The sequence below is a fragment of the Siphateles boraxobius genome, unplaced genomic scaffold (genome assembly GCF_051911475.1).
Source record: "Siphateles boraxobius isolate OS27281-9 unplaced genomic scaffold, OSU_SipBor_1 47, whole genome shotgun sequence".
NCBI lineage: Eukaryota > Metazoa > Chordata > Actinopteri > Cypriniformes > Leuciscidae > Siphateles > Siphateles boraxobius.
This window is the reverse complement of record NW_027509108.1, coordinates 1,032,130-1,059,130: the sequence shown is the minus strand read 5'-3', so window position 1 is coordinate 1,059,130 and position 27,001 is coordinate 1,032,130. Positions and strand designations below refer to the sequence as shown.

The window sequence follows — 27,001 nt, the reverse complement described above, 5'->3', positions numbered from 1 at the left end:
CCTTATGGTTATAGTCATTCTTTTTAGATTCCTTTTGTTGAAGATTTGTTGAAATCTGCCTCATCTGTCAGTTTTAAAAAGCTGTTTTAAAGAAAAGAAATCGCTGTGTGCAGTAGGGGACTCCCCTAAGTTACTCTCCCCTACGTTGAATTATGTAATATTCAATCGCAATGTTATTTCCATCAACTATAACTGACGCGGTCGAGTGCAATTTGAACTATGGGAGGAGTTTATCAGAGCTGTACAAACATGAACACACACACACAAACACACACACAGAGACATGATGGAGGTGAAGCTGCTGTGTCTGACTGTTGTTCTTCTCTCCTCACCCCTCCTCACACTGTGTGACCCGCTGTGAGTATTAATAACACACCATTTTAATGAATAGGTTACTTATTATTTGGTGAGACAGAGGTTGTTTAGGTTCGTTAAAATAGTACCTATAAAGTTTTGAGTTAGATCTGTTTTGTGTTTCATTAGATTGTGTTAATAATGTTGTTTTGCTATGACAACTTGCCCCATATAATGAGACAGCTCTGTGCCATGCTTTTCGGGCATGTTGTCACAAATTATAATGTGTTCAAGGTATCTTTGTTTGTCTGCATAGCGGTGAAATTTTAAGCTATCCTTCTATACTGATAATGCATTTAAAAAAATAAACCTACCATGCTAAATATTCACTGGAATAAAGTGACAACTAGACCAGTGCCCATCATGTGTTCAGGATTTACAGCTATTTCATTTGATCTCCTCAGGTTTGTTCTGTCAGCTCCTAATTTGCTGAGAGTGGGTTCCTCAGAGAACGTGTTTGTGGAGGCTCAGGATTACACTGGAGGAGACCTGAACGTGAGGATCTCAGTGAAGAACCACCCAAAGAAGAACCAGGAGATACTGTTCAAAACAGTGACACTGACTGCAGAAAACAATTACCAGTTACTTACAGATATAGAGGTGATGCCACTCTGACATACTTTGTCCTTATGTAAACATATGTGTGTCATTCATCAGAGGGCAAACTTCATATTAGAACAATCTTCTATTTTATTTAAAGTTAGTTTGTTTTAATGCATGTTGTAAATCTTTCATTTTTATGTACTGCTGTTCAGATTCCCAGTGATAGGGACTATTTCTCTGATGATCCTCTGGAGAAGCAGTATGTGTATCTACAAGCTCAATTTCCATCTCACACTCTGGAGAAAGTGATCATGGTCTCATTCCAGTCTGGATATATATTTATACAGACAGACAAGCCCATCTACACGCCTGCTAGCACAGGTAAGAAACAGCTTCAACATTAGATGCCCCCTTGAATGTAATGATGCAAAGCACAAAATAAACAACTTCTGTAAAAAAAAAAAAAAAGATAAAATATCCTTTCTGCAGTTCAGTACAGGATCTTCTCGCTGACACCTGGTCTGAAACCACTTGAACATGCTGGAATATCAGTGGAAATCATGGTACTATTAAAAGAAAACTGCACTAAAACTTTCCTAAAAATGATTTATGCACTTAAAAAGTAATCGAAGCAACATAAAACTTAACCTAAGAGGTTTTTATCATAGCATTTACTGTTAAATTCATGTTTATTTAATGAATTTAGTGTCATGTGGTTTACCATGATGGTATGTTTGTATTTGTTACACTTTATATTATTATTTACCACAATTTGTGGATTTTTTTTTTCTTGTTTTTATGATGCACAATCTGTTCTGGCTGTTCATGATCATTAATATTATATTTTATTCATCTTTTTTTTCTTTTCTTGAAGGATCCTCAAGGCATCACAACTATGAGAGAAATCATATTTCCACAACAAGGGATTAGATCAGGAAAATATGCCGTACCTCAGCCTGCCAGGTGCGTTCATCCTCAAAACTGAGACTTGATGTAACTGGGCACAAGTTAACCGACTGGATTATCACTCGGTCTGTCTGTCGAGTGGAAAAGGATATTGGTTCGCAGGTCTGTAAACATCTGTTTTTGATCTGCTTATATTTGTAGGCCTGGGATCTGGAAGGTGGTCACAAGATTCGCAAACACGCCACAAAAGAATTACACTGCTGACTTCGAAGTCAAAGAATATGGTAGAAGCTTTAGCTATATTTATTATATGTTTGTTGTATATAATAAATTACATACCGCATATATAAAGTTGGACCACTTGTGAAAATACATCTCTTTTCCATTCAGTTTTTTATTATTATTTAATAGATCATCAACACATGAATTTGAAAATGTCTTTGGCAAGTGTCTGTTTTGCTTTAATTACAGCAGCACTTGATCAGTGTTATTTTAGTAGAATTTATATACTATTGTAGTACTATTAATAGTTTGAATTATATTTTGTTTTTATTTTAGTTTTCATTTTACAGTAGGTTAAGTTTTAGTAATTTTGTCTCATGCTTTTGCCATTTAGCTTTATATTTATTTCAGGTTTTAGTTAGACTTCAAGTTTTTCATTTAATTTTATCAGCTTTATTTCAGTTACCGAAAATCCTTTAAATAGTTTTAGTTAACAATGAAAACAATGGTACTGATATTAATTTTTCAGATATTTCTTATTCCTCTTACATAAACGATTTGTGACATGTGACTTTTGGAACCGACAGCATGCACATGATCATCTTTCTAGTGTTCATTATTGTTATTTGGGTTTATTGTTATAGTGCTCCCCACTTATGAAGTCACATTATCACCCAATCAGTCGTTCTTTGGTGTGAAAGATGCTAGTTTGAGGGTTAGCATTGAAGCCAGGTAAGGCTTTAATGGTTTTGTCTCTTGATCTACTATGTTTCTCACACATTTGCTGTGTTTACTCCATAAAGTTGTATACTTATCAAAGCACTTCAATCCCAATGTCACATATGAAGTCTGTTTGTCTAGGTACTTGCATGGAAACAACGTGAACGGACATGCGTTTGTGGTGTTTGGTGTGATGGAAGTTGAGAGGAAAACTAGTATTCCTTCCTCACTTCAAAGAGTTCAGGTGAGATTCCCAGATGACAACACACCTGATGTATTAAAGTGATGCAGCCAAAGTGATGGCATTTACATAAAACACAGATATCAGATGGAGAAGGTACTGCCAAGCTGACAAAGGAGACGATACTTCAGACCTTCCCAGATATCGGTCAACTGGTTGGACGATCAATCTACATTTCAGCCAGTGTTTTAACTGACACTGGTAAGTTTAATTAAAAGTGCAGTGCCAATCTACAGTAATTTATGCATTTCTGAGCCATGTCACAAAAAATAGAACATGAATTTAGCTCTAAAAAGTGGCATTTCATGGAAAAATGTGTTATGTAAATATTAGGGCTGTAATGCATTTATTTTGTGTGAATATGTTTAAAAATGAAGCTATTTTTTAAATAAACATATTTTTTACTAAATAATGCAATACACTCTATAAGCCGTTCATAAAATCTGATTGAAAAATGTCTAATAAATGACTTTTCTCAATAGTGCACAGCAGAACGCAAGGATCTCAAGATGGGGTTTTCAGAACTACTGCTACTATTTTTAATTTTACACTGAAAAAAAAAGTCTTACAAAACACAGCACTAATGGCGCAATTTAGTCACAATTTTGTGTGTGTTTCAGGCAGTGAAATGGTGGAAGCTCAGAGGAAAGGCATTCAGATTGTGACGTCACCGTACACCATCCACTTCGAAAGAACACCACAATTCTTCAAACCAGGGATGCCCTTCAGTGTCTCTGTATGAAGTATTTCAGTTCTTGCAAAAAGAATAAGCAGTCTATATTCATAAAAAATTTGGAAAAATACACTAATTGGCCTGCTGTTTGATTATGATATCAAGCAAATACATGCGGTGCATCCATTGTCCGCCATGTTTTTTTGTTGTTTTTCATCCATTGTCGGCCATGTTATCATTGTCACGCCTCCAACTCAGAAAATCTTGACTTATTTTCCCCCCTTGTTATTACGATTCTGTGGTGCCAATCATGTACTTTAAACTCATTAATACCGTCTATCCAACATGACTTGAACACACAATTAAATGGCATTTAGAAACAGTCATTCAGGTCTAGCAAAAACGTAATTGATGTTTTCATATCTAACAGGTTTATCTAACAGACCCTGACAAGATGCCAGCTGAAAATGTGGAAGTGGAGGTCAATCCTGGAGGGGTCAGAGGCCGAACGAGAACCAATGGCATTGCGAAGCTCACAGTCAATTCTCACGAAGGATCTTCCGCACTAGAGATCATTGTAATACCTGATGTCTGGTTTATTAATGAACTACTGATTTTGAATTGTTTCAGGCTTACTGAAAAAAAAAAAACAGCCTAAGATTGCTTGTTGGTTTTATGTGGATTAAGCTTGTATAACTTGTCTTATAGTCTGGTCAAACTGGTCTTGAGCTGGTCTTTAACACTAATCAATAGAGACCAGCCTTGGACACAAGCTTAGGCTGTTTTAATTGATCGTTTTTCTTGACATTTTATGTTTGTTTTTTTTTAGCTTAGAATAGCATCAAATCATCAATCTCTTCACTTCCAGGTACAAACCAAAGATCCAAAATTAGATGACGGCCAGCAGGCAGTGAAGAAGATGACGGCTCAGGCCTACAAGACCAAAGGCGGCTCCAACAACTACCTGCACGTCGGCATTGATACACCAGTGTTTGAGATTGGTGATCAAATGAAAGTCAATCTTAACCTGGGCAGAAGTCCAGGAGTCAGAGATCAAGATTTCACCTACATGGTGAGAGACAGACCTGTTTCAGTCTGTGGCCTAATTGAAATTAATTATAAAGCATCAATAACCTGTTACCACTGCTACATGCTAGCACAGTAGCAATGCTGTTGATTAATCGGTCACAAAAAAATGTATGGATTTTTAAACCAAATGTCACAACGAGAGCATGGATTTTCAGAGCATGAATTTGCTCTGAAAAGTGCCATCTAATGGAAAAGTGAATTAGAAAAGCATTTTAATATTGTACATATTATATAGACCAACAATCCAATAATAGCACAAATTGATCAGGTGCCAAAGTCTCAAAAATACGAACTATACGTTAAATTCTAAAACCATTTTCTGTTTGTACATCCATTGATAAAAATAAATACATATTAGTTTACTCGAAGAATAAAACCTTCTGCATGAATGTCAAGGTTAAATGTCAAATTTCCCTCTTATTTTCAGATCTTGAGTAAAGGTCAGATTGTTCAAGCAAGCAGGTTTAAGAGGAGAGGACAAGCTCTAGTGACTCTGTCTCTACCTGTAACCAAAGACATGGTGCCGTCCTTCCGCTTTGTGGCTTATTACCATGTGGGCTCGTCTGAGGTGGTGTCTGATTCAGTCTGGGTCGACGTGAAGGACACGTGCATGGGAATGGTGGGTCAACCACGTATTATTATTATAGATCTTTTAGACATCAAGAATTGACACTAAGCTTCAAAAGTGTCTCGTTTGGATTAGTGGTGTCTGAAGTTCGATTATATTAATGCAGGATCAGCAGGAATAGATACTACTAGGGTCCATTAGATTATTTCAGAGGGTCCTTAGTGTTTCTTGTGTTTCACAGCTGAAGGTTCAGGTGAAGGAGCCTCGACCGATCTACGAGCCAGGAGAAGAGTTCAGCTTGCTGATAACTGGAGATCCTGGAGCTAAAGTTGGGTTGGTGGCGGTGGATAAAGCTGTGCATGGACTGAACCAGAACAGACTCACTCAGATGAAGGTGGAGGTCCTACATCAACACCTCAACAGGCATTGAACGCTTCTGATTGTCTTATAAATGGTCTGTTTGTTGCTTTAGATATACGACATTGTAGAGAAGCATGACACCGGCTGTACGGCAGGAGGTGGAAGGGACAGTATGGGGGTTTTCAGTGATTCAGGTCTGATGTTTGAGTCCAGCACTGCAGGAGGAACCAACACCAGAACTGGTATATATAAATAATGTTATTTCAGTTTTCTAAAGCTGTACAAATCTCTTAGCCTGTTATTTAAACATCCTCTAGTGCCAGAGTGTCCCGTCCCTTCAAAGAGAAGAAGAAGAGCTGAGAGTGCTCAGCAGGTCACCACTATACTGGGTGAGAAGCTGGAGCTTTTCTTTTTCCTTGACAGAGAGTAAAGGATGAAAGGAAATTATTTGGAGAGAGAGGATGAATGAATAGCTCCAGTTACTCGTTCTTCATTAGTTCTTCTCCTTCTGTCTTCTCAGCTGGTCAGTACTCTGGTGATCTGAGGAAGTGCTGTGTGGATGGCATGAGGGATAATAAACTCGGCTACACCTGTGAACGAAGAGCCATGTACATCGTAGATGGAGAGGAATGTGTCCGGGCCTTCCTGCACTGCTGTAATGACGTGGTGGCTCGTAGTATGGAAGCTGGAGAGGAGGAGATGATTCTGGCTCGGAGTACGTTTTTAAATATTGTTCAGTTGATTGTCAAACTCATGATCTTAACACTGTGTCATGTTTCCACAGGCTAACAAACCCATTTTCTTTACAAGATGCATATAAGATGGCAATAAAATGGTTAATAATGAAATAATTATTTAGAATAAAACACTGCAGTTGTTAAAGTGATGTTGATGATGATGTTGATGATGATGATAATTACTTTATGCATCCCTTTCGGGAAATTCAAGCATCCAGTAGCTCACGCAATACATAACAATTACAGACAATAGGACCAAAGAAACACCCGGATTCTAATAATACACAAATCAGCCACAACAACCAAATTGCTTATATAATGCTTTTTTTTTAAAGGTTCCTAATTTTCTACTCCAAAATGTTTACATGTAACCAAGGTCGAAAAAACTTTTATTTTCTCATTATATTAATTGCAGCGTCAGCTCTTTTCTCACAGTTTCTGAAATGGTTTAATAAAGGATTTGTTCTCTCTAAACCCCTCCTTTCCAAGAGACGACTCTCTTCTGATTGGTCAGATGGCCCAGTCTGTTGTGATTGGTCTACTCTGCTCTGATTGGTCAGATGGCTCAGTCTGTTGTGATTGGTCTACTACTCTTCTCTGATTGGTCAGATGGCTCAGTCTGTTGTGATTGGTCCACTCTGCTCTGATTGGTCAGATGGCTTAGTCTGTTGTGATTGGTCTACTCTGCTCTGATTGGTCAGATGGCTCAGTCTGTTGTGATTGTTCTACTACTCTATTCTGATTGGTCAGATGGCTCAGTCTGTTGTGATTGGCCTACTCTGATTAGTCAGATGGCCTAACAGCATGTGTCAGGAACCAAACACCCTTACCATTTCTGAATTTCAGCTCCAGATCTTCTGCAGCACTTCATACACAGTCATACTAACAGTAGTGATGGTATCAGGTTTTTTTAGACTTTTACTATGTTTTCATTAGTCACATGTGTTCCTTTGTTTGTTTTTCTTGCCACTCATCAGTTTCCATGGACACTAGTCCTTATCACAGCTGTTCGTCAATTGGTTAATTCTTGCTGTGTATTTTAGTTCCTCACCTTCACTCAGTGGTGTTCTGGTCTCGTTTGCGTTAGCATTCTTTTGGAGTATCTTCTGTCTTGCCCTGTGGATTATTGTTATTAAAACTTTGTATTTTTAACTTTATACTGATCTTCATCTGTCTTATATGTCAGCAAGGCTGCAGACATGTTGTTCGCAAGCAGCCAATCAGTGGTGTTATGCAAATTTGTTACTAACATGTAGGTTCGAGCAGGTAGTAATATTGGAAGTACTGTTCATTTGCGTTTATAGATTTCCTAAAGAAACACTAGGATTGATGATGGATTAAATGAGTGAAGTGAATTCCTAGTTTCTCACAGTATATATATATATATATTTTTCTGTTAACCTGGACAGGTGAGGACAGCGACTATTATGAGAGTTTTGATGAAATCACATCACGTACACAGTTTCCAGAGAGCTGGCTTTGGACAGAGGAGATTCTGCCGTTCTGCCCAGCTAATAAGTTATGGTGAGTACAAGACAAATTTTTCGTTTTAAATGAGCAGAAGCGATGGGAAATGGTTTTTAGTGACTAGTTACTTATTATCTGTAGATAGTCTTACATGCACTGTCAACCTTTGTGGGTATTTTCTTTCTTTATCTATTTTAACCATTTTCTATTTCCTCCTGTCCTAGTGAAACAACATCGATGACAAGAGACAGAATCTACCTGAAAGAATCTATCACTACTTGGCAAATCTTCGCTTTTAGCCTGTCAAAATCTCATGGTAAAACTTTATGAAGTACACTTATATAATACACTTTTTTCACCTCGTTTTAGACCTGTAGCATCATGCTAATACTCCATTGCTGTCTTTTTCTCCAAAGGCATATGTGTGGCAGATCCATACGAGATGATAGTTTATAAGAGGTTCTTCATTGACCTGAAGGTGCCGTTCTCAGCTGTGCGCAATGAGCAACTACAAATCAGGGTCATCCTTCACAACTACACCAAGAAGAAAATTAGGGTAAACAGTCACACAGTCATTTTGGCCCTCGATAATCACCCAATGTGGTGTCAGATACAATTAATTTGAGGATAAATGTGCCAATGAGGCAAATTAGAGTTGTTTCAATCATGCATTACTTCTGGGAGTCCAAGTTCACAGGTTTTACATGGTTGTTTGAAAGGACCAGGGGTGCGTTTCCCAAAAGCATCGTTGGCCAACTTTGATCGCAATTTCCATTGAACTCTATTGGTAACGACGGAACTTGCGACCATAGTTGGCTTTGGGAAACGCACCCCAGGCTAGTACAGCAAGGACTAGAACTAGGGGCTGAATCTTCCAAAATTTGAGTGTTTTTCGGTAACAAGCAAACAAGTTATCTTTAACCACAACTATGGCACCATTTTATTTTTTAAAGTCCCCCTGTAGGGAAATTCAAGCTTTAATGTTGTTTATATGTCTGTGTGGTGTTTTTAATATGCTTTAAGACAAACCAAGTGCAGATTCATAAGTCAACACTAGTATTTTCTCCTTAAAACTGCAGTGAACCAAAGACAGTTTTAAAAACACAGTTTTAAATCTCAGGTGTTTCTGACGTCACAAACTACCTTGTAACCAATCAGATCACAAGTGATCGTCAACCAGTGGATCTCTGAGCTGAGTGAGTGATTGGAGGCAGGGCTCATTTGCATATTAGAACCGAGAATACTAAATGAGGCAAGGGTGTAGAGCTACATTCAAGATATTTTAAGTCATGAAGAAATTTGTCTCAAGGAAAAAACGTTTAAATATGTAATTTTGGTGATCAAAGATGAGTTTTAAGGGATAAAATGATTGACTACAGGGAGACTTTATGGTAAATCTCACACAAAGCACACACATTCAAAACCTTTCACACACAACACAGTAACACATGGGTGCATTTGTCCAACTGTTGGCTTCTCCTTCAGGCACGGCTTGAGTTCATCGAGACTGAACACATTTGCAGCTCCGCCAGAAGAAAGGGCTCCTACCAAACAGAAGTGGAGGTCGAGTCCATGTCCTCCAGGTCCGTCCCGTATGTGATTATTCCCCTGGAGTTGGGCAATCACTGGATCGATGTGAAGGCTGCGGCGTATGACTCTGTCTACAGTGATGGAGTGAGGAAGATCCTGAGGGTGGTGGTGAGTTAACGTCCCTTCTGCTCACTGATAAAATTACAAAGCTGAGCTCTTTTTTTTGTTGGCATCCCATAAATATGCTAAATTACAGCATTCAAAACAACAAAAACATTTCAACTTTATATTGCTATCATTTATATTTCAGACCCAAAAATGGAAACGCTATTTCTGAATGTTCCCTGAACATTCAAAACGTTCGTTTTTTTAAATGCTTTAAAAATATATATTTTTTGTCTTGGTTACAGTATGTGATTAAGGAAACTTTATTGTGCAAACATTATGGAAACGTTACTGTTGAACGTTCTCTAAACATTCCGAAACAAGTAGTAACGTTAAAACCCTCTGATGCTCTTCGGTTATTTTTGACCGAAAAATTTTACGTTTAGTTTTTTTTTTTTTACTTTATCGGAATGGCACGGAACTTGGTAAAGGTTTTAATGGGGGACATGGGACATGATTCGAAAAGGTTAAATGGTCCTGAAACAATAGTCACACTTTTACTCCCCGCAGTCAAATATGACCACATTGTAAATGAATGGGAGACAAATTTCATCTAGTGAAAATTTTTGGTACTGTGGCCAAACAAAATCTTACTGAAAGCAATTTATTTTTGAGATACCAAGCTCAAAATTGGAACACAACTTGTTTAGATTTATGGCTTTGATTTTCTTGTAGTTTTAGAGTAAAACGTGTTTTTGAAATATGTTTCATATAAAAATTTAAAATAGCATTTTTGCGCATTATTCATAACAATAAACATAAAATTCTGTAACTTTTTTTAAGTTAACTTTTTAAAACTTTTTTTTCACTTCAGCAATAATATGCAAAGTGTCGTCTTTGAAAAGTTTAAAAGCATTAAAGATTTACGCCAGTTTAAGTTGGAAATTTAATTTTCAAGTTTATGCCCAAAGAGTTAATTCATGGATTAAAAATACTGTGTAAATATAATTTAGTACCATTAAATCCCCTAAAAATACAAAATATTAAATAAATAACAGTATCACACTAAAATATAGTACATTCATTTAATTTAAATTTTAAAAAAATCATTTTTGACCGACATGCATATTGCACCAGAGGCCAGAGTTAAAAAGCATTAGACCAACGTCAAACTAAAACGTTTCAGAAAAAAACTTTCCATGAATGATGTAAGCGTCTTTGAACTAACATTTTGAAAACATTATTAAAGACCATGCATTATATGATAATTGCTTTAATTTTAAGTTTTTAAGACATATATATTGTTTGGTTTTCAATACATTTGACAACCATTCATTTACTGTCATTATAGAAGCTTGATTTCATTATGTGATTCAATCACCCTAAACAGATCAGACCCAATCTCTTTGTTTCAGTCTGAGGGTGTGCTCACTATGATACAGGAGAAAAATGTCGAGCTCAATCCTGCTAAGATGGGTGAGTTATTGGAGTCTTTCCTCCAAAATATTCAAAAATGCCCCTCTGAAATATCCCAAAATCCCCCTTTTCTTATTTCAATCTGAATCTGTGTGACAGGTGGAGTACAACAAGTGACTGTCAGGAGTCTCAAACCAGACACTCAGGTCCCCAACACACCCGCTAACACGTACATCACAGTCAAGAGTAAGGAGGAATCTGAATGCTTCTTTATTCTGCTTGTCCATCCGCTCATGCAGTCCTGACCGCGGTGTGTTCCTCAAGGTCAGGAGTTCAGTAAGATGATCGAGCAGCCCATCAGTGGAGACTTCATGGGGCGGTTTATTGTCCGGCCCAGAGGTAATGGAGAGGAGACTATGATCTATATGACTCTACCTGTCATTGCCACTCATTATCTGGACAGCACCAAGCAGTGGGAGACTGTGGGCATGAACCGGCGTAATGAAGCCATTAACCATATCAGCACAGGTCAGCTGATCACTCTCACTTTTAATCTGATGCATTTCTGAGAGAAACATGATATTTAATGAGTATAAATGAAGGGCGGGGCATAGAACCAGAACAGATGGAATCCTATCCTATGGAAGCCTATTTACACACAAAAAATAAATAAAGTAAAAAAAAATCATGCTTTAGTAGATCTCAATTATGACAAAAAAAGGTCAGAATTGTGACATACTAAGTCAGAATTATGTTAAATTATGACTTTAAAAGTTGAAATTGAGATATAAATGAATTATGACTCATAAATTTCGACTCTAGAATGTCGCAATTTCGCCTTTTTAATGTCATAATTTTTACCTTTTATGTCAAAATTATGACTGAAATAATTTCGACTTTATATCTCAAGTGACAAGATGTTATAATTTTGACATTTAAAATCAAATATGACTTATTATGTCATAAATTTGACTTTGCATCTCATAATTAAGACTTAGTATGTCATACTTATTACTTTTTATGCCATAATGACTCATAATTTCGGCTTTGTAATGTCAGAATTTTGACTTTTTATTAATTATGGCTGTCACCATTTCGACCTTCGAATTTTAAGTATAACAGTGTCATAATTTTAACTTTTTATGTCAAAGGCGACTTTATAATGTCAGTTTCGCCTTTTATTGTCATCATTTTTACTTTTTATTTCAAATGATGACTGTCATAATTTCAACTTATCTCAAATGACTTAGTATCTCACAATTTTGACTTTTTATTCATAATTATTACTTTTGCCATAATTTTGACTTTTCATATCATAATTATGACTTGTATGTCATAGTACTTGGTATTTTTATGCCATAAAATTATGAAAGTCATAATTTTCACTTTCGAATCTCAAATATGTCATAATTCAATTTTTAATGTCAGAATTTTGACTTTTATGTTATAATTAGGACTTAATACATCATTATTTCGACTAGTATGTCATAAGTATGATTCTTTTCAAAAGCATGTTTTTTGGTGGAAATGGGCTTCTATTGTCCACTAGGAACTGATTGCATCATTGAAAGTGGGCTTGCACACTAGAATGGAGTCAGGTGATTGGAGGAGAGACACGGTTTCTGATTTATGGGGAATATAAAAAAGGAGTGGGGTGGTTGTGTACACACACTGCAGACACACAATAATGTAAAAAAATAAACATGTAAAATTGAATTTTGCATAATAGGTCCCCTTTAATAGATCCTTCAGAAACGTCCCGGGTTACGTATGTAACCCTAGTTCCCCGAAGGGACGGACGCTGCGTGAAATCGCAGTGGGAACGCCCTCAGCGTGACGCGTCTGAAGCATGAATGAAATCAGTCAATGGAGAGAATGAGCGTACGGCGAGTGACGTCATCGACCAGGAAGCTATAAATATCCCCTGAGTACACAATACGCCAGCTTAAAAGTTACTGAAGCAGCGACCCAAGGGGATGCCGAGAGTATGGCAGGACACGCAGCGTCCGTCCCTTCGGGGAACTAGGGTTACATACGTAACCCGGGACGTTCCCCTTTAGGGACTACCGCTGCGTGAAATCGCAGTGGGAACGCAATACCCACATCCCCATACGACCAAATCCCCGTCGTGTGTCATTAGGAGACACAAACCGACGAGAGAACCTGAGCCCCGGGAGTGGAGCTTAGATCGAGGGAATAAAATCTAATGAAAGTGTGCGGTGAGGAGCAGCCTGCCGCATCACAAACGTCCTGAAGAGAAGCTCCATACTCCGGGTGGAATGAGCCCTTACAGCCAAAGGTGAAGGCTGATGGGCCGAACCATAAGCAAGTGGGATGGCCTCGACCACCCACTTGCTCATCCTTTTTCTAGATGCAGGACACCCTTTCTTAGGTGACCCAAACAGACGAACAGTTGTTCCGATCTCCTCCACAGGGCAGCTCTGTGGACGTAAGCATCAAAACCCAAACTGGGCACAGCAAATTAATTTTCTCCTGGTCTGACGTCAGAAAAGGCGGAGGACAGAAAACCTGCAGAACTGTAGGTCTAACTGAAACAGTTGGAACCTTAGGAACATAACCTGGTCTCGGAAAGAGAAAGGCCTTAACCAACCAGGAGCAAATTCCAGGCACGAGGGAGCCACCGAAAGTGCTTGAGTATCTCCAATTCTTTTTAGAGATGAGATAGCGAGAAGAAAGATAGTCTTTAGAGTAAGAAACTTTTCCGAAACTTCCTCGATGGGCTCGAAAGGAGCAAGGGAGAGACCTTCTAAGATGATGGCCAGATCCCAAGCTGGTACCCTCGTGCGAACTGCAGGCCTCAGCCTCAAAGTGACACGAAGGAAGCGAGACATAAGTGGGTGTTTCCCGAGGGAACCTCCACTTGAAGGGGTGTGGTAAGCAGCTAAGGCCGCCACAAACACCTTCAGTGTGGAGTGGGATAACCCTGTGGAGAGACGATCCAGCAGGAAATCCAGGACTGTACCAACCGGGCAGTTAACTGGGTCCTGCTGGCGCTCTCCACACCAAGAGGTGAAAAGTTTCCACCTCGCGGCATATAACTTCCTCGTGGAGGGAGCTCTGGATCGGAGGATGGTCTCAACGACCTCAGCCGAGAGACCAGAATCTATGAGCTGGGCCCCCTCAGAGGCCAAGCCCACAGCCTCCATAGCTCTAGACGGGGGTGAAGGATCGACCCACTCGCCTGAGAGAGCAGATCTCTCCTGATCGGTATCTCTAGGGGAGAGCCGTTGAGGAGAGACACTAGGTCCGCAAACCATACCCGGGCCGACCAGAACGGGGCTATTAGCAGGAGACTGAGCCCGTCCCGGCGAACCCTCTCCAGAACTCCTGGGAGCAGAGCGATCGGGGGAAAAGCGTACAAGCGTGACCTCGGCCACGGATGTACCATCGCATCCAACCCCAGCGGGGCTGGATGGCTGAGAGAGAACCACAGCGGGCAGTGTGATGTTTCTCGAGAAGCAAATAGGTCTACCTCGGCAAGACCGAAATGTTTCCATCGGAGTTCCACCACCTCGGGGTGAAGACTCCATTCCCCGGGCCTCGGCCCCTGTCTTGACAGGATGTCTGCCCCCTGATTTAAATACCCCGGGAGATAAAAGCTCTCAGAGAAAGAATTTTCCCCTGGGACCATAGAAGGATCTGACGTGCCAGTTTGTAAAGCGGGCGAGAACGCAAACCCCCCTGATGGTTGATATAAGAAACCACCGATGTGTTGTCTGTCTGGACAAGAACATGGTGGCCCCTTAGGTCTGGGAGGAAGTGTTTCAGAGCCTGAAACACCGCCAACAGTGAGAATCAAAGCAATACGAGCAGGTGACAATCGTGCCTGCATCGTCGTTGAATCCCACACTACACCTAGAAAAGTGGTTCTCTGTAATGGAGAAAGAACACTCTTTTTGGCGTTGAGCCTCAGCCCCAGTCACTTGATATGAGCAAGAACGACATCTCGGTGCCGAACCGCCTGTTGTTCCGATTGAGCTAGAATCAAGCAATCGTCTATATAGTACAGAAAGCAGATGCCCTGTAACCTCAGCGGGGCTATAGCAGCATCCGTACACTTCGTGAATGTTCGGGGTGACAGTGCTAGGCCGAACGGAAGAACCCGATATTGGTACGCTTCGCCCCCGAAAGCGAACCTCAGGAACTTCCTGTGTTGAGGGAGGATAGATACATGGAAGTAAACGTCCTTTAGATCTATCATGACAAACCAGTCCTCGGATCTGATTTGAACATCCCCAGTGACAGACACAGCGCCATGTAACGTACTGGCAGGGAACAGCTGGTCTGGGCACTTCACAACCCTCCTCGGAGGGGGCGAGCGTCCCTCGGGAAATCGCTCGCCGAGTCTCTCTACGCCCTGTGAAGGCAGGGTTAGTAGAGCAGACCCCTGAGGGCATCGGAAAAGACAGGGCACCGTGTTCTTGTGCAGTGAACTCAGGTCTTTCACGATAGGGACCACCCTCAGAACCCTGACGTTCAGCACGTCAGGATTTTTTTTTTTTTCGATGAAGTAGTATCCTAACTCCCTGCATGGTGGGGGACCCATTCCGCCAGGAACTCTACTAAGGGAACCAGCCTCTCGAGGCTGGCCTCCGGATGAACATCCCGAGTGACAGACACAGCGCCCTGTAACATACTGGCAGGAAACAGCTGGTCTGAGCACTCCACAACCCTCCTTGGAGGGGGCGAGCGTCCCTCGGGAAATCGCTCGCCGAGTCTCTCTACGCCCTGTATAGGCAGGGTTAGTATAACAGACCCCTGAGGGCATCGAGAAAGACAGGGCACCGTGTTTTTGTTCGGTGAACTCAAGTTTTTCCCGATGGGGACCACCCTCAGAGTCCTGACGTTCAGCCCGTCAGGACTTTTTCGACGCGGCCTTTCTGGCGACAATGACTGTCCTCAGATCAGTCCTGCCCCGAGAAGGCCGCGCCGGAGAGCGCCCCGCCTCGTCCCTCCAGTTTCTCTGCAGGGGGGCACGAGACGTGACACTCCGCTTCTGCTGTGCTCTTTTGGAAGACGAACTCGACGAAAGACTTTGCTCTGGTTGAACATTCTGCGTGACAGACACAGTGCCTGTAATGGCGCACCGGCAGGGAACGACTGGTCTGAACACACTAGAACCCTCCTTAGAGGCGGCGAGCGTCCCTCGGGAAAGCACTCGCCAGACCCTTCTACGCCCTGTTTCGGCAGGGTTAGTAGGACGGGCCCCTGAGGGCGCCGGGAGAGACAGGGCACCCTTAAGGGAGGTGAACGCAAGTCTCTCTCGGCGGGGACCCCCCTCAGATTTCCTTTGAGCAGGTCGGCCTGAAAAGCCTGCATAAAAGTCATCGTATGCAAACATGCAGCCGCCTGCCGAGCCACCGAGTAAGCCTTCCCCACCAGCACAGAGGTATATATATTTATTTATTTATTTATTTTTTGGTGGAAGAGCCGGTGCTTTAAGTGAAGACGATGAAGCAGGAGAGAGATAGCTCGCGAGCGTCTCCTCCGACTACAGTATCGTCACATAACCAGCAGATTTAGCACCAACAATGTTACCATAAGCATTGGACTGATTTGTGTAAATTCTGCTTGAAACCGGTCTAACCCAGGTCTTTGAAACCTCAGCATGAAGATCTGGGAAGAACGGTAAGCACCGGCTAGAAGGTTGAGGTCGTGCAGACAGAAATCTATCATCTAGATTGCTTTTAATTCTAGAAACCTGTCTATCAGCTGGCCACTCGATACTGTTATTTTATTTTTTTTTTTAGCTTTTCAACAGCCGAGATAATACATCCATCAAACCTTCTTCATTTGCAGTATAATGTGATAAACTAGTTTTCTCTGATGCAAAACTTTCGACATCCAGCTCCTCAGAACTGGAAAATCTCAATTCAACATCATCATGTGCCTCCACCCGGGCAGAAGTAACCGCCGCAGCGCGTGCTTCCAGAGCCGGGTGAGAGGCACTAGATCTCGTCGGAGATAGCTGAGATAGGGCGGAGCCCGTCTCAACGTCGCCAGCGAGATCCATCTGCGAGCCCCAAGACAAGCGCCGCCACTCTGCCTCAACAGAAGCGGGACCCGAGCCTCGGGGAGCTCGCAGCAAATCACTCTCCTCGAAGAGCGATCGCCGCGAGCGCAGAGTTCTCAAGGGAAAACGCTCGCAATGCTGACAATCGACTCCCTCGAGAGCCGACTGGGCATTGCTGCACTCCCAAACAAGCCACACTTAGCTCGTGTGAATCCCCACCCGTGATGTACCGAGTGCAGGGGGGAACACACTTCTTATACTGCTCGCTCATATTGGTTTTTTTATATAAAATATATATAGTGAAAACTCCTGACAAAACAGACAAACACAATCGACAGATTCAGACACACACAGAGCTGCTGAAGTAACTAAAGCTGGCGTATTGTGTACTCAGGGGATATTTATAGCTTCCTGGTCGATGACGTCACTCGCCGTACGCTCATTCTCTCCATTGACTGATTTCATTCATGCTTCAGACGCGTTCCCACTGCGATTTCACGCAGCGGTAGTCCCTGAAGGGGAACAGAATATTCTCTATTATGCTGACAAAAGCTATGAAGTCGTAAGTTATTTACTGTATCATTCGTGTCAAGGTTATCAGCGAGAGCTAACTTTCCGTAAACAGGACGGGTCCTTCGCTGCCTCGATGAGCACGACTAGCAGCACATGGTGAGATGAGCGTTCCTGCCATATTTATCTGCCCAATTAGTTACATGTCGTTTCTTACCTTTTCTTTTCTGGTCATTACAGGTTGACGGCATATGTGGTGAAAGTGTTTGCGATGGCCAGCGATCTGATCAGCATAGAGGAGAATGTGATCTGCAGCGCTCTCAAGTGGCTGGCCACAAACAAACAGCTGCCAGACGGCATGTTTAAAGAAGACGCCGCTGTTATACATGAGGAGATGCTTGTAAGTTACATTTGGATTAAGAAAACAAATCAATTGTATTTCATGACAAGGTTTTGCTATTAATAACACTGTTTTATCTCAGTTTAATTTTGATATATTCTGTACTAGTAAGGTTACTATTCCTCTGCAGCCATTGTCAAAAACACATTTAGAATTTATCTAGATTTTTTTTACTATTATTAACAACATTAAAGCAAATATAATAATGTATATTTTATAATAATAATTCTTATTTAATACATAAATTGCCAGACCAAGTCAGCCATTTATTTTCCAAAAATGTAATTTCCACCAGAGAAGGCTGTCAAACACAATACATCACTTGAAATTGCAGTGAAATGTCCATTATGTTTCAGAAAAAATAATTTATCCTGTGACGGGTCGGGGGTGTCATTAATTTAAATTTATAATAACTTTTAAATGATTTGGAGGTCATAAAATGAAAAGCTCTAAAGAAAGACATCAACATGCTGTTAAATCCTGCAGTAGGCACACTAATGTTTAAGTTTTTTTTTTCCAAACAATTGTTTGGGATCTGGTTTATTTGACTGTATGTTAATTACAGGGTGACGTACAGGGGAAAGACAGTGACGCCTCTCTAACCGCATTCGTTCTGATTGCACTGCAAGAGTGCAGTAAGATCTGCACTGAATCTGTAAGTCCGATTCCTGGAAACAAACAGCTCTATGATACGTCACATGATTTTCAGTGAGTCTCTTTCTCCATTCTAGAGTCTTCAGAGCAGTATAAACAGAGCCGTTAATTACCTGACTCTGAGAGTTCACAGTCTGACCAGCACTTATGCTGTCGCTATGACTTCTTACGCTTTGGTCCATGCCGGAAAACTCAATAAAGACATCCTGATGAGTCATTCCACCGAGAACGAAGGTCAGTGACATTACAGTTAAATCAACAGCGCAACTACAGCCACTATTCAAAATGTGTGAATAAATAAACCCAGTAAATTACCCCACGACCCTACATAAGATAAGTGGATTGGAGAATGGATGGACAATAAAGTACAAATAACAACTAAAAATACTAATAAAATTCTGAGTAAAGGACTTGTATTTTCAGTTTCTCCCTCAATCCTTTACACACTATAAGTGTGTTGCAGAAAGGACTAATCAGCTGTTTGATTGACATGTAAAATAACCAGCCACTGTTCACTTTCTGTTTTTTCTGATTAAGTGTCAGTTGATTATGAATGATTGATTATTATGAATGATTATTTTATGATAAAAACACAACTGACACTCAGAAAATAGGGGAAGTGAACAGTGGCTGGTTGTTTTTGACATTTTATGAATAAAATAAAAATAAAAAGTTTTGATAGTCTTTTATTCCCTATATTGTGATGTACATCCGTGTGAAACGGCTTTTCAAACCAGAACAAATGTAGGCGGGGCTTGAATTTGTCTGTGGGGAATTGATTGGATGGTTGAGGTTTGCTATTGGTGGATCTGATGTGAGTGATAGGTTATTGCCCCGCCCTCATCATCAGATAAGAGAAGCTGCAAGTGGGAGGGGAAGTTATTTTGATTCTAGATTATGAGGGAACATGATTTTTTTTTTTTTTATTGCACACGGATAAATCATTTATAATAAATACTGCGAGAAATTTTGATTTCATGGTGACTTGCTAACCTAAACAGAAATGGCAAACAAATTACTAATCGATTTGAAAATAACAAATTGTGACATTTTCAAAAACACCATGTGTCATGTCCATGTCACACCATGTCAACCTTTTCCATTTGTGTCTTCTGAACAGTCGGTCGGTTTTGGCAAGTTCCTGGACAGCGTGAGCTTTCTCTGGAGGCCACAGGTTATGCACTTATTGCGCTGGTGAAGGTGAAGGACTTCGAGCGCGCCGGAGCGGCTGTACGCTGGCTGAGAGCACAGAGATCTCACTATGGAGCCAGTGGAACCACACAGGTACAGAGATGATCAGTACTGCGTGAAAATAAACCTGCTGACAAGGTTTAAAGGTGCTGACATACATTCTTCATACATACCTAGTGGTCGAAATCGGTACTGCAGTCAAAATTCAAAATATCGGAGAACGTTGTTTCTCCCGCCCCTTCCTGCTCAGACTCAACGCTCACGCGGGTTGTCAGTTTAAGACACGCAACAGGAACGAGCGCTAATTGACGAAAACGAGGATATTAAGAGGCTAAAAGCAGGTTTAAAACTTGCCCCATTTAAGTCAACAGGGTGCAAATTTTAAAAAGAGGATAACACGGTGTAGGCAACATCGTTACTCACGCCAGAATATTTTAAACATATGTGTGAAAGGTTTAATAAACAGTGCACCATTTTAATGACCAGTTCATCGATGGTCTTAAACATGGGTTTTCAAACTTTTCGATGTCATGAATCCCTAAATATGATGTTGCCTTTGCGACGAACCCCTTTCCCAATGTTAAAAATGTATAAAAAATAATTACTTTATTAAGTCAACACTTTATCCTTTTTTCTTACTGTCATTAATCTCTACAGATCAGTCTTCAGAAGGCAGAATAAACTTTATTGTATATTATTATTATTTTATTATATACGGTAATTTATTTATTTTCTAACACTTCATAATAAGATTTAATTTGTTAACAATAAATAGCTATATTAGTTAAAATAAACTAACAGTTAAAAACACTTACAAAGCATTTATATATTTTAGTAAATGATCATTTCAATAGTTACATTACATTATTAAAATTTTAAGTAGCTGTTATAGTTTTTTTAATATTAGTTAATTTATATTAATTATTTAATTAAGATCAATAAATGATGTAACAAATGTATTGCTCAATGCTAGTTAATATATTCAATAATGGGAACTTATTGGAAAGTGTTACCATTACATGTTCTAAAATATTCTAATAATACTATTATATAATTTGTATGAATTATTTTTTAATTAATTTTCATGTTTAAAATGTTTTCTTGGACCCCATTTAAAACCCCAGGTCTAAAACACTGGAGCATTTGCTTCATGAATAAGGGAATGCTGTATATTTTTCTTCCTCGTCTCTTAGGCGAACATCATCGTTTTCCAGGCCGTGGCTGAATATCTTACAGAAGCGAAGAAGCAGGAAGTGAATCTGAACATTGAACTCTCTGTGGAGGGAAGAACAACACATAACAGATGGACTTTCACTCGTTCCAACACGCATGTGACGCGGTCAGACAAGGTGAACGAACAAATATGAGTGAACAGACATGCACAGTTCGCTTTTGCCCTTCAATTCTTATGCATTTCTCTGATTTCAAATCATGCAACATAATTGGACTATGTAAAATGTTCTCACAACAGGTCAAACTGACACAGAAATTCAACGTCACTGCTCATGGGAACGGGATGGCCACTCTCTCGGTGAGCACTCGTGAGCGCTCACGACTTCAATTACATGTTATTTAAAAAGGTTTACAGCTTGATCTGTCCTCAGGTGTATTCTCTGTATTATGCCCTGCCTGAAGAGAGAGAAAATGACTGTAATGCGTTTGATCTCAGTGTGAAGATGGAGAAACAGCATGACGGTAGGATTCATCAGTTCTTCTGTATTCATGTCTTCTTCATTTATTAGTGACGTATAACAGTGTTATATCTTCTCAATCTGCATTGGATGCAGTGTCACATCCAGGAGCCATTGAAAGTTACCTGCTCACCATTGAAACCTAGTGAGTAAAAGTTCATGTAGAGTAAAAGCAGATCCGTCCATCCGTACTGTATGTCAGTGGTAAAAATGTTAGATTTGCATCTTCAGATGCATGTGAGCATGATGGAAAGTTAGATCACATGTGTTTTAATCCATCTGTGCAGTTTCAAGAACCCAGCGAGAGATGCTGCCATGTCTGTTTTGGATGTTGGCCTGTTGACAGGATTTAAAGTAGATGATACTGATCTTTCAAAGGTAAAAATTATTCAGAAATTAAATAATACCACTTGTCACTTTGTAAAGAAACACTACACGCATATAGACTGAACACATAACACGCACGCGCATGACGTCACCGTTTTTCACAAATTCATGTTTTTGTAGTTTAAACAGAGACGATAACGGTATCGTTTTCGAAAATGTGTGTTTTCAGGCCCTCAAAATGCCATTGTTATATAAATGATTCCCAAAACACATAAAAAGTTTTCCGTGAAAGCACTGTCATGTAAACGCCCCCTTAATGGGAACATTAGCAAAAAGTTCTAAGAACATATTTTTGTTAGCTGGGTGCTTCCTGAAACTCACTGGGCCACAATCAAATTTCATTCATCCACACCTTTATATAATATATAATTCTCGGTTTTGACTGGTAATATTATGGATGTGGTTCTATAATGGATCATTTTCTCAGTGTTTGAACTTTTCTGATTTAAATCCATTAGTTATCTAAAGGGAAAGAGAAGTACATTGAGAGATTTGAGATGAACATGGAGCGTGGATCGCTAATCATCTTCTTGAATAAGGTACTGAAAACTAACACCAGCGAGAGACTCTGAACACCAAACATGTGAACATCTAGTAAAACTGCTGTGTAAATTAATGTGTAGCCAGAATGAAATGATGATATGATGTGTATGACTCCATAAATAACATAACAGTGACATTAACACAATTTGGCTGAAGTAACTTTGATCAATGCAAAATGATATGCATTGAATTTATACACATTAAACTTGTTAATATTTTCTTTATAACATTCACTTGTGTGGTGGTGCAGTATGACTTGTATGAATCTCTCTTTAAAATGATGGCTGAGAAAGTTATTACCCATGTATGGAAATACTTGGATTGCATAAATGTAAAAGTGATTTTTGAATGTAGTGTCATAATAATTGTCGGTGTGTCTCATTAGGTTTCTCATAAAGAGAGGGAAAGGATTGCTTTCAGAATGCATAAGATCAATGAAGTGGGAATGTTGCAGCCCGCCGGTGTCACTGTGTACGAGTACAACGCTCCAGGTGCATGATGTCACATGGACACACACACGATACACAGCTTACAGTGAAAACAGTGCAAGAAAGTGGAAAAGACATATTGTATACAAATCATTAAACATAAGTTTCACTATTGAGACGTATACCCAAGTGAAACAGCTTCTGGAACAGGATAATATGTGGGTGGGACTTAATTTTGTCCATAGGCAATTGATTGAATGGTTGTGGTTTGCTATTGGTCAATCTCATGTGAGTGACAGGTTGCCCCGCCCTCGTCCCAGTAAACATATTATCAGAGAAGAGATGAAGTTGCAGGAAAACTTATTCTGATTAAAGATTGAGGCACATGAATTTGAAGGGGACCTATTATGATTTTTTTTACATTTAAAATTTTCTTTAGTGTGTAATGTTGCTGTCTGAAAAAGCTCTGCAAAGTTCAAAAGTCCCTCCAGCGGGAGTTCTTCTTTATATCAGTGTCAGTGTTTCTGAACTCCCTGAAATACTTCCATTGTAATCTTGAGTTTTATTCAGGGAAGGAACATGTCACAATATGCCTCATTTAAATAATTAACATGCAGAATAAAGGGGCGGGGCCTGGTTGAGTTAGTAGTGTGCTGAAACTGGTGGTTATGGTAAGGGGCGGGACATTTCCCAAACACTCTCTAAGCGCTCGACCAATCACAACACACTGCTCCAGTCGACCAATCAGAGCACAGTGTGCTTTTCAGAAGGAGGGGCTTCATAGAGACAGGAACTAAACAGAGCGTTACTGACAGACTGGGAAGAGAGGAGCCGCAACAATGGAAAATATGAGGAAAATAATGTGTTTTTTGAACATTCAAGCATTAAAACCTATTCTAGTAGAGCCTACAAACAAACTCAAATCTTTGTAAAAGAGCATAATAGGTCAACTTATTGTAAAAGGCATAATGCAATATTCCATAAAAAAACAAGAATTGCCAGTTTCATGGTGACTTGAATCTAACACGCAGATGATCGTTGTGTGAAGTTCTTCCATCCTCATAAGAGAGACGGTGCACTGAACAGACTCTGCCATGAAGACCTGTGCGAGTGTGCCGAAGGTACGTGCGTCTATGAACTGAATACACACTGTTTGAGTTGATTTGTGAGGCTGGTGTGTGTCTGTGTGCGTGTTTGTAGATAAACCTGTCTGTATTTACAGAGAACTGCAGTCTCCAAAAGAAGCATCACATTAAAGAGTCGCAGCGTGCTGATAAGGCCTGCGCGCCTGGAGTTGACTACGGTAAACACACACAGCTTTCTGCTTTTGTAAATGTGTTTGTCTGTGTGAAGAGCTGGGATTTATATGGTGTTACTCACTTCTCTTATAGTTTATAAAACCAGGGTGGTGGGAAAGCAGCTTTCACTGCAAGCAGACATCTACAACATGACCATTGAACAAGTGCTGAAGGAAGGTATTTATTTAATGTTTTATTTGTATAGGGACAGATACAATAAGCATAGAAAAAACTGTGACAACAGTATCATAGTGATGCGTGTATCATAGTGCTCGTAGCTAAAGCTAATTTGCAACACTTGTTTCTAGAAGGTATGATGTTTTATGAAGTGCACTGTAATCTGCAGAAAAAAAGTCACAGTAAAATCAACTATGAGGGGGATTGGAAATATAGTTTCAGTTCTGAGAGTATGGATATGCAAATATAGGGCGAAGGAGTATGCCCGAATTTGTAAATAATGCATCTTTTACAATATTTCTCATATTTTTATTAGTAATTGATTCAGCTACTAGCCGCGTTTCCATTACCCTTCAAATTGTGCAAATTGAAATTGAAAAGTTTTTACGCTCACAAGAGGTGGTTTTTCAGGCAATTCTAAAAAGAAATATTTCGCAAAACTGCAATTGAAACAGTTTTTGCGCATTTACAGGTCACCTGACGTAGAAGACGCGGTGTGTTTGGACAGAATACGAGACAGAGTTCTTTATTAAATCAAAAAAAGACAAAAGAATTACAGGAATACTGCATTCTAAACCTCAAAGAAATCCCACAACCAAGACCTTGAAGTAGAAACACCAGCCGCTCCAAGTATACGGGTCTTTCCTTACCATTAATGCTTGGATAACACACATAAGTCTCCTTTGAGTAATAATAATGGCCAGTGCGGTGGCTGGGATATACATAAACCTACCAACATCCTTCGCCATGATTTTTGCAATGACTTCTCGCGAAAGGAGAAAACAACATTTAGTCACATAACATCGGTTAATGTAAACATCATCATTTCGCAATAGTTTTTTGTCGACATTTAGAAAAAATCGCAAAAGTTTCGCGCAAATCTGTAATGGAAACTCACCTACTGTCGCCATTGACCTCTATAATTTTATATTTATAATAATTGAACAGAATGCAAAATGGCTTGGCATGTAAAAACATAAATAACTTTTTTTGATGGCACAACTCAGTGTGTCATCACTTTATTTTTAATTGTTACAATTAAGAACATCTTTAAGGTCAGTGATATGATGATAATGATTGATGAAAATGATTGTTGATAATGAATCAGCATAAGTCCTATTCGCACGGGATTGGTACTATCTGGGGACCTCGTGTGATTTAGAAATTGACTAGAGGTCACCAGGTAATACTTATCCCGTGCGAATAGGGCTATAGATTCTATTATGAAAAAGTCATTGAATGTAAAGCTTAATGAATGCAATACAGAAAGCAAACATATTTAAACTTCTTAAGTGCCATAAGCCTGTTTTTCTTTTCCTATTACTAAATCTACAACACAGTGAAGAGTGTATGGTTTTCAGGGACTGATCAAGCTGTGGAAGGGCAGACCAGGTCTTTCTTGGCTCATCCTTACTGTAGAGAGTTTCTTGAATTTGAAGAAGGCAAAACCTACCTGATCATGGGCCAAACCACATCACTTCCTAGGATTGGTGGAAGGTAGGAGCTTTATGAACATTACAAGGACAATCTCTCTCACTTGTTTGGTCTGAACTCGAGTTCAGTTTCAAACGCTCCAAACTGCGTCATCTATGAGACTAGAGTTGACACACTCAGTATGGATCGATCTTGATGTGTTTATGTGTTTGTTTTTAGACTGAGGTATAACCTGGGTGAGCAGACCTGGATTGAATACTGGCCGACACAAGAGGAGGCCCAAACTGAAAAATACAAAGACAAGTACGTCGGCATTGCTGCACTTGCTCACCAGCTCTTCAACTTCGGATGCACAACATAAAGATCCTAATCACGTGTGAAATCTGTGGACTTTGCTTTATTTTATTTCTTTTCCAGATTTACTGAAATAAATGATCAATGTACTGACGCTAACCTTTCTGTAATAGGGAAAACTGGGACAAGGTGTCACACATTTTACATTGAGTTAATTTAACACATTTTACTTTTGTGACAACGCGCCCCAATTGCAGGGTATCTGCTTTGAATTCACATTAATTATTGTATTGACAATTTTTTTTATTGTTTTAATCTCCAACCACTGCTATAGTAAAAACACATTAGTGTAACGGTACTAGACTGTGATCTAGTCATAATGACAGCTTTTCCTCATGTGACAACTCGCCCCAGTCTATTTGTATCATTTGTACTTTCTAAAGTTAATTGAGCTTTGAACAATTTAGCCAAATAAAATTAATTTGTTCTCCGTTCTCATCTCTTTGGCTGAAAAACCAGACATTATGTATTGACCTACACACACACACACAACAGGAAAATGCAGTGGCTGTGAAAGACAGACCATGCATAATGATCAACGTCTAAACCGAATATCTGCATCAACTTCTGAACTTTCAGACCTTTGAAAAGTAAAATAATTGCAGAGTTACATGAGATTAAAGTCAAGTCACCTTTATTTAGGCTAAATAGCGCTTTTTACAATACAGATTGTTTCAAAGCAGCTTTACATAGACAACAGGAAAATAATGTTGTAATAATATTGTTAAATATACAATTAACAACTCCCCAAACAACTCAGTATTTCTCAGCATTCAGTATTCAATTTAAAATTCATAATTTAAATAAGGTTGATTAAGGTGAAAGACACACAAGTCCTTTAGAGCTATAATATAGATTTAAAAAATATATATATATAAAATGGAGTAGCAGTATTACAAACACTAACAGCAACTTGATCTGTTGAGCAATAGTGGTTTTTATTTCATGTTCCCTATGAGTTTGCATGTG

At 39.6% G+C, this 27,001-nt stretch overlaps 1 protein-coding gene across 1 annotated transcript; it reads left to right on the top strand.

Annotated features, from left to right (window-relative positions):
* The first annotated feature begins 262 nt into the window (after positions 1 to 262).
* Positions 263 to 26,466, top strand: c3a.6 (complement C3a, tandem duplicate 6). Its single transcript, XM_077201353.1, has 41 exons — positions 263 to 357; positions 759 to 954; positions 1,110 to 1,278; positions 1,387 to 1,460; positions 1,772 to 1,860; positions 2,005 to 2,087; positions 2,670 to 2,757; positions 2,887 to 2,989; positions 3,067 to 3,187; positions 3,607 to 3,722; positions 4,090 to 4,236; positions 4,528 to 4,731; positions 5,176 to 5,367; positions 5,558 to 5,710; positions 5,789 to 5,918; positions 5,994 to 6,065; positions 6,197 to 6,391; positions 7,823 to 7,937; positions 8,105 to 8,196; positions 8,297 to 8,436; positions 9,366 to 9,578; positions 10,931 to 10,991; positions 11,091 to 11,177; positions 11,256 to 11,459; positions 17,559 to 17,634; positions 17,716 to 17,875; positions 18,441 to 18,530; positions 18,607 to 18,763; positions 19,650 to 19,813; positions 20,914 to 21,069; positions 21,192 to 21,251; positions 21,325 to 21,415; positions 21,508 to 21,556; positions 21,699 to 21,789; positions 22,257 to 22,337; positions 22,727 to 22,832; positions 23,801 to 23,890; positions 23,992 to 24,072; positions 24,161 to 24,244; positions 25,606 to 25,741; positions 25,898 to 26,466. Exons 1-41 carry the CDS (start codon positions 284 to 286, stop codon positions 26,037 to 26,039), a joined length of 4,932 nt encoding a protein of 1,643 aa, XP_077057468.1. The 5' UTR covers positions 263 to 283; the 3' UTR covers positions 26,040 to 26,466.
* Positions 26,467 to 27,001: the final 535 nt, after the last annotated feature.

Excerpts from the sequence above, each read along its gene's own strand:
- c3a.6 (XM_077201353.1), top strand. The coding sequence starts at position 284 with ATGATGGAGGTGAAGCTGCTGTGTCTGACTGTTGTTCTTCTCTCCTCA. Across the intron at positions 1,461-1,771 it reads GAATATCAGTGGAAATCATG|GATCCTCAAGGCATCACAAC; the intron begins GTACTATTAAAA and ends CTTTTCTTGAAG. Across the intron at positions 5,368-5,557 it reads AGGACACGTGCATGGGAATG|CTGAAGGTTCAGGTGAAGGA; the intron begins GTGGGTCAACCA and ends TGTGTTTCACAG.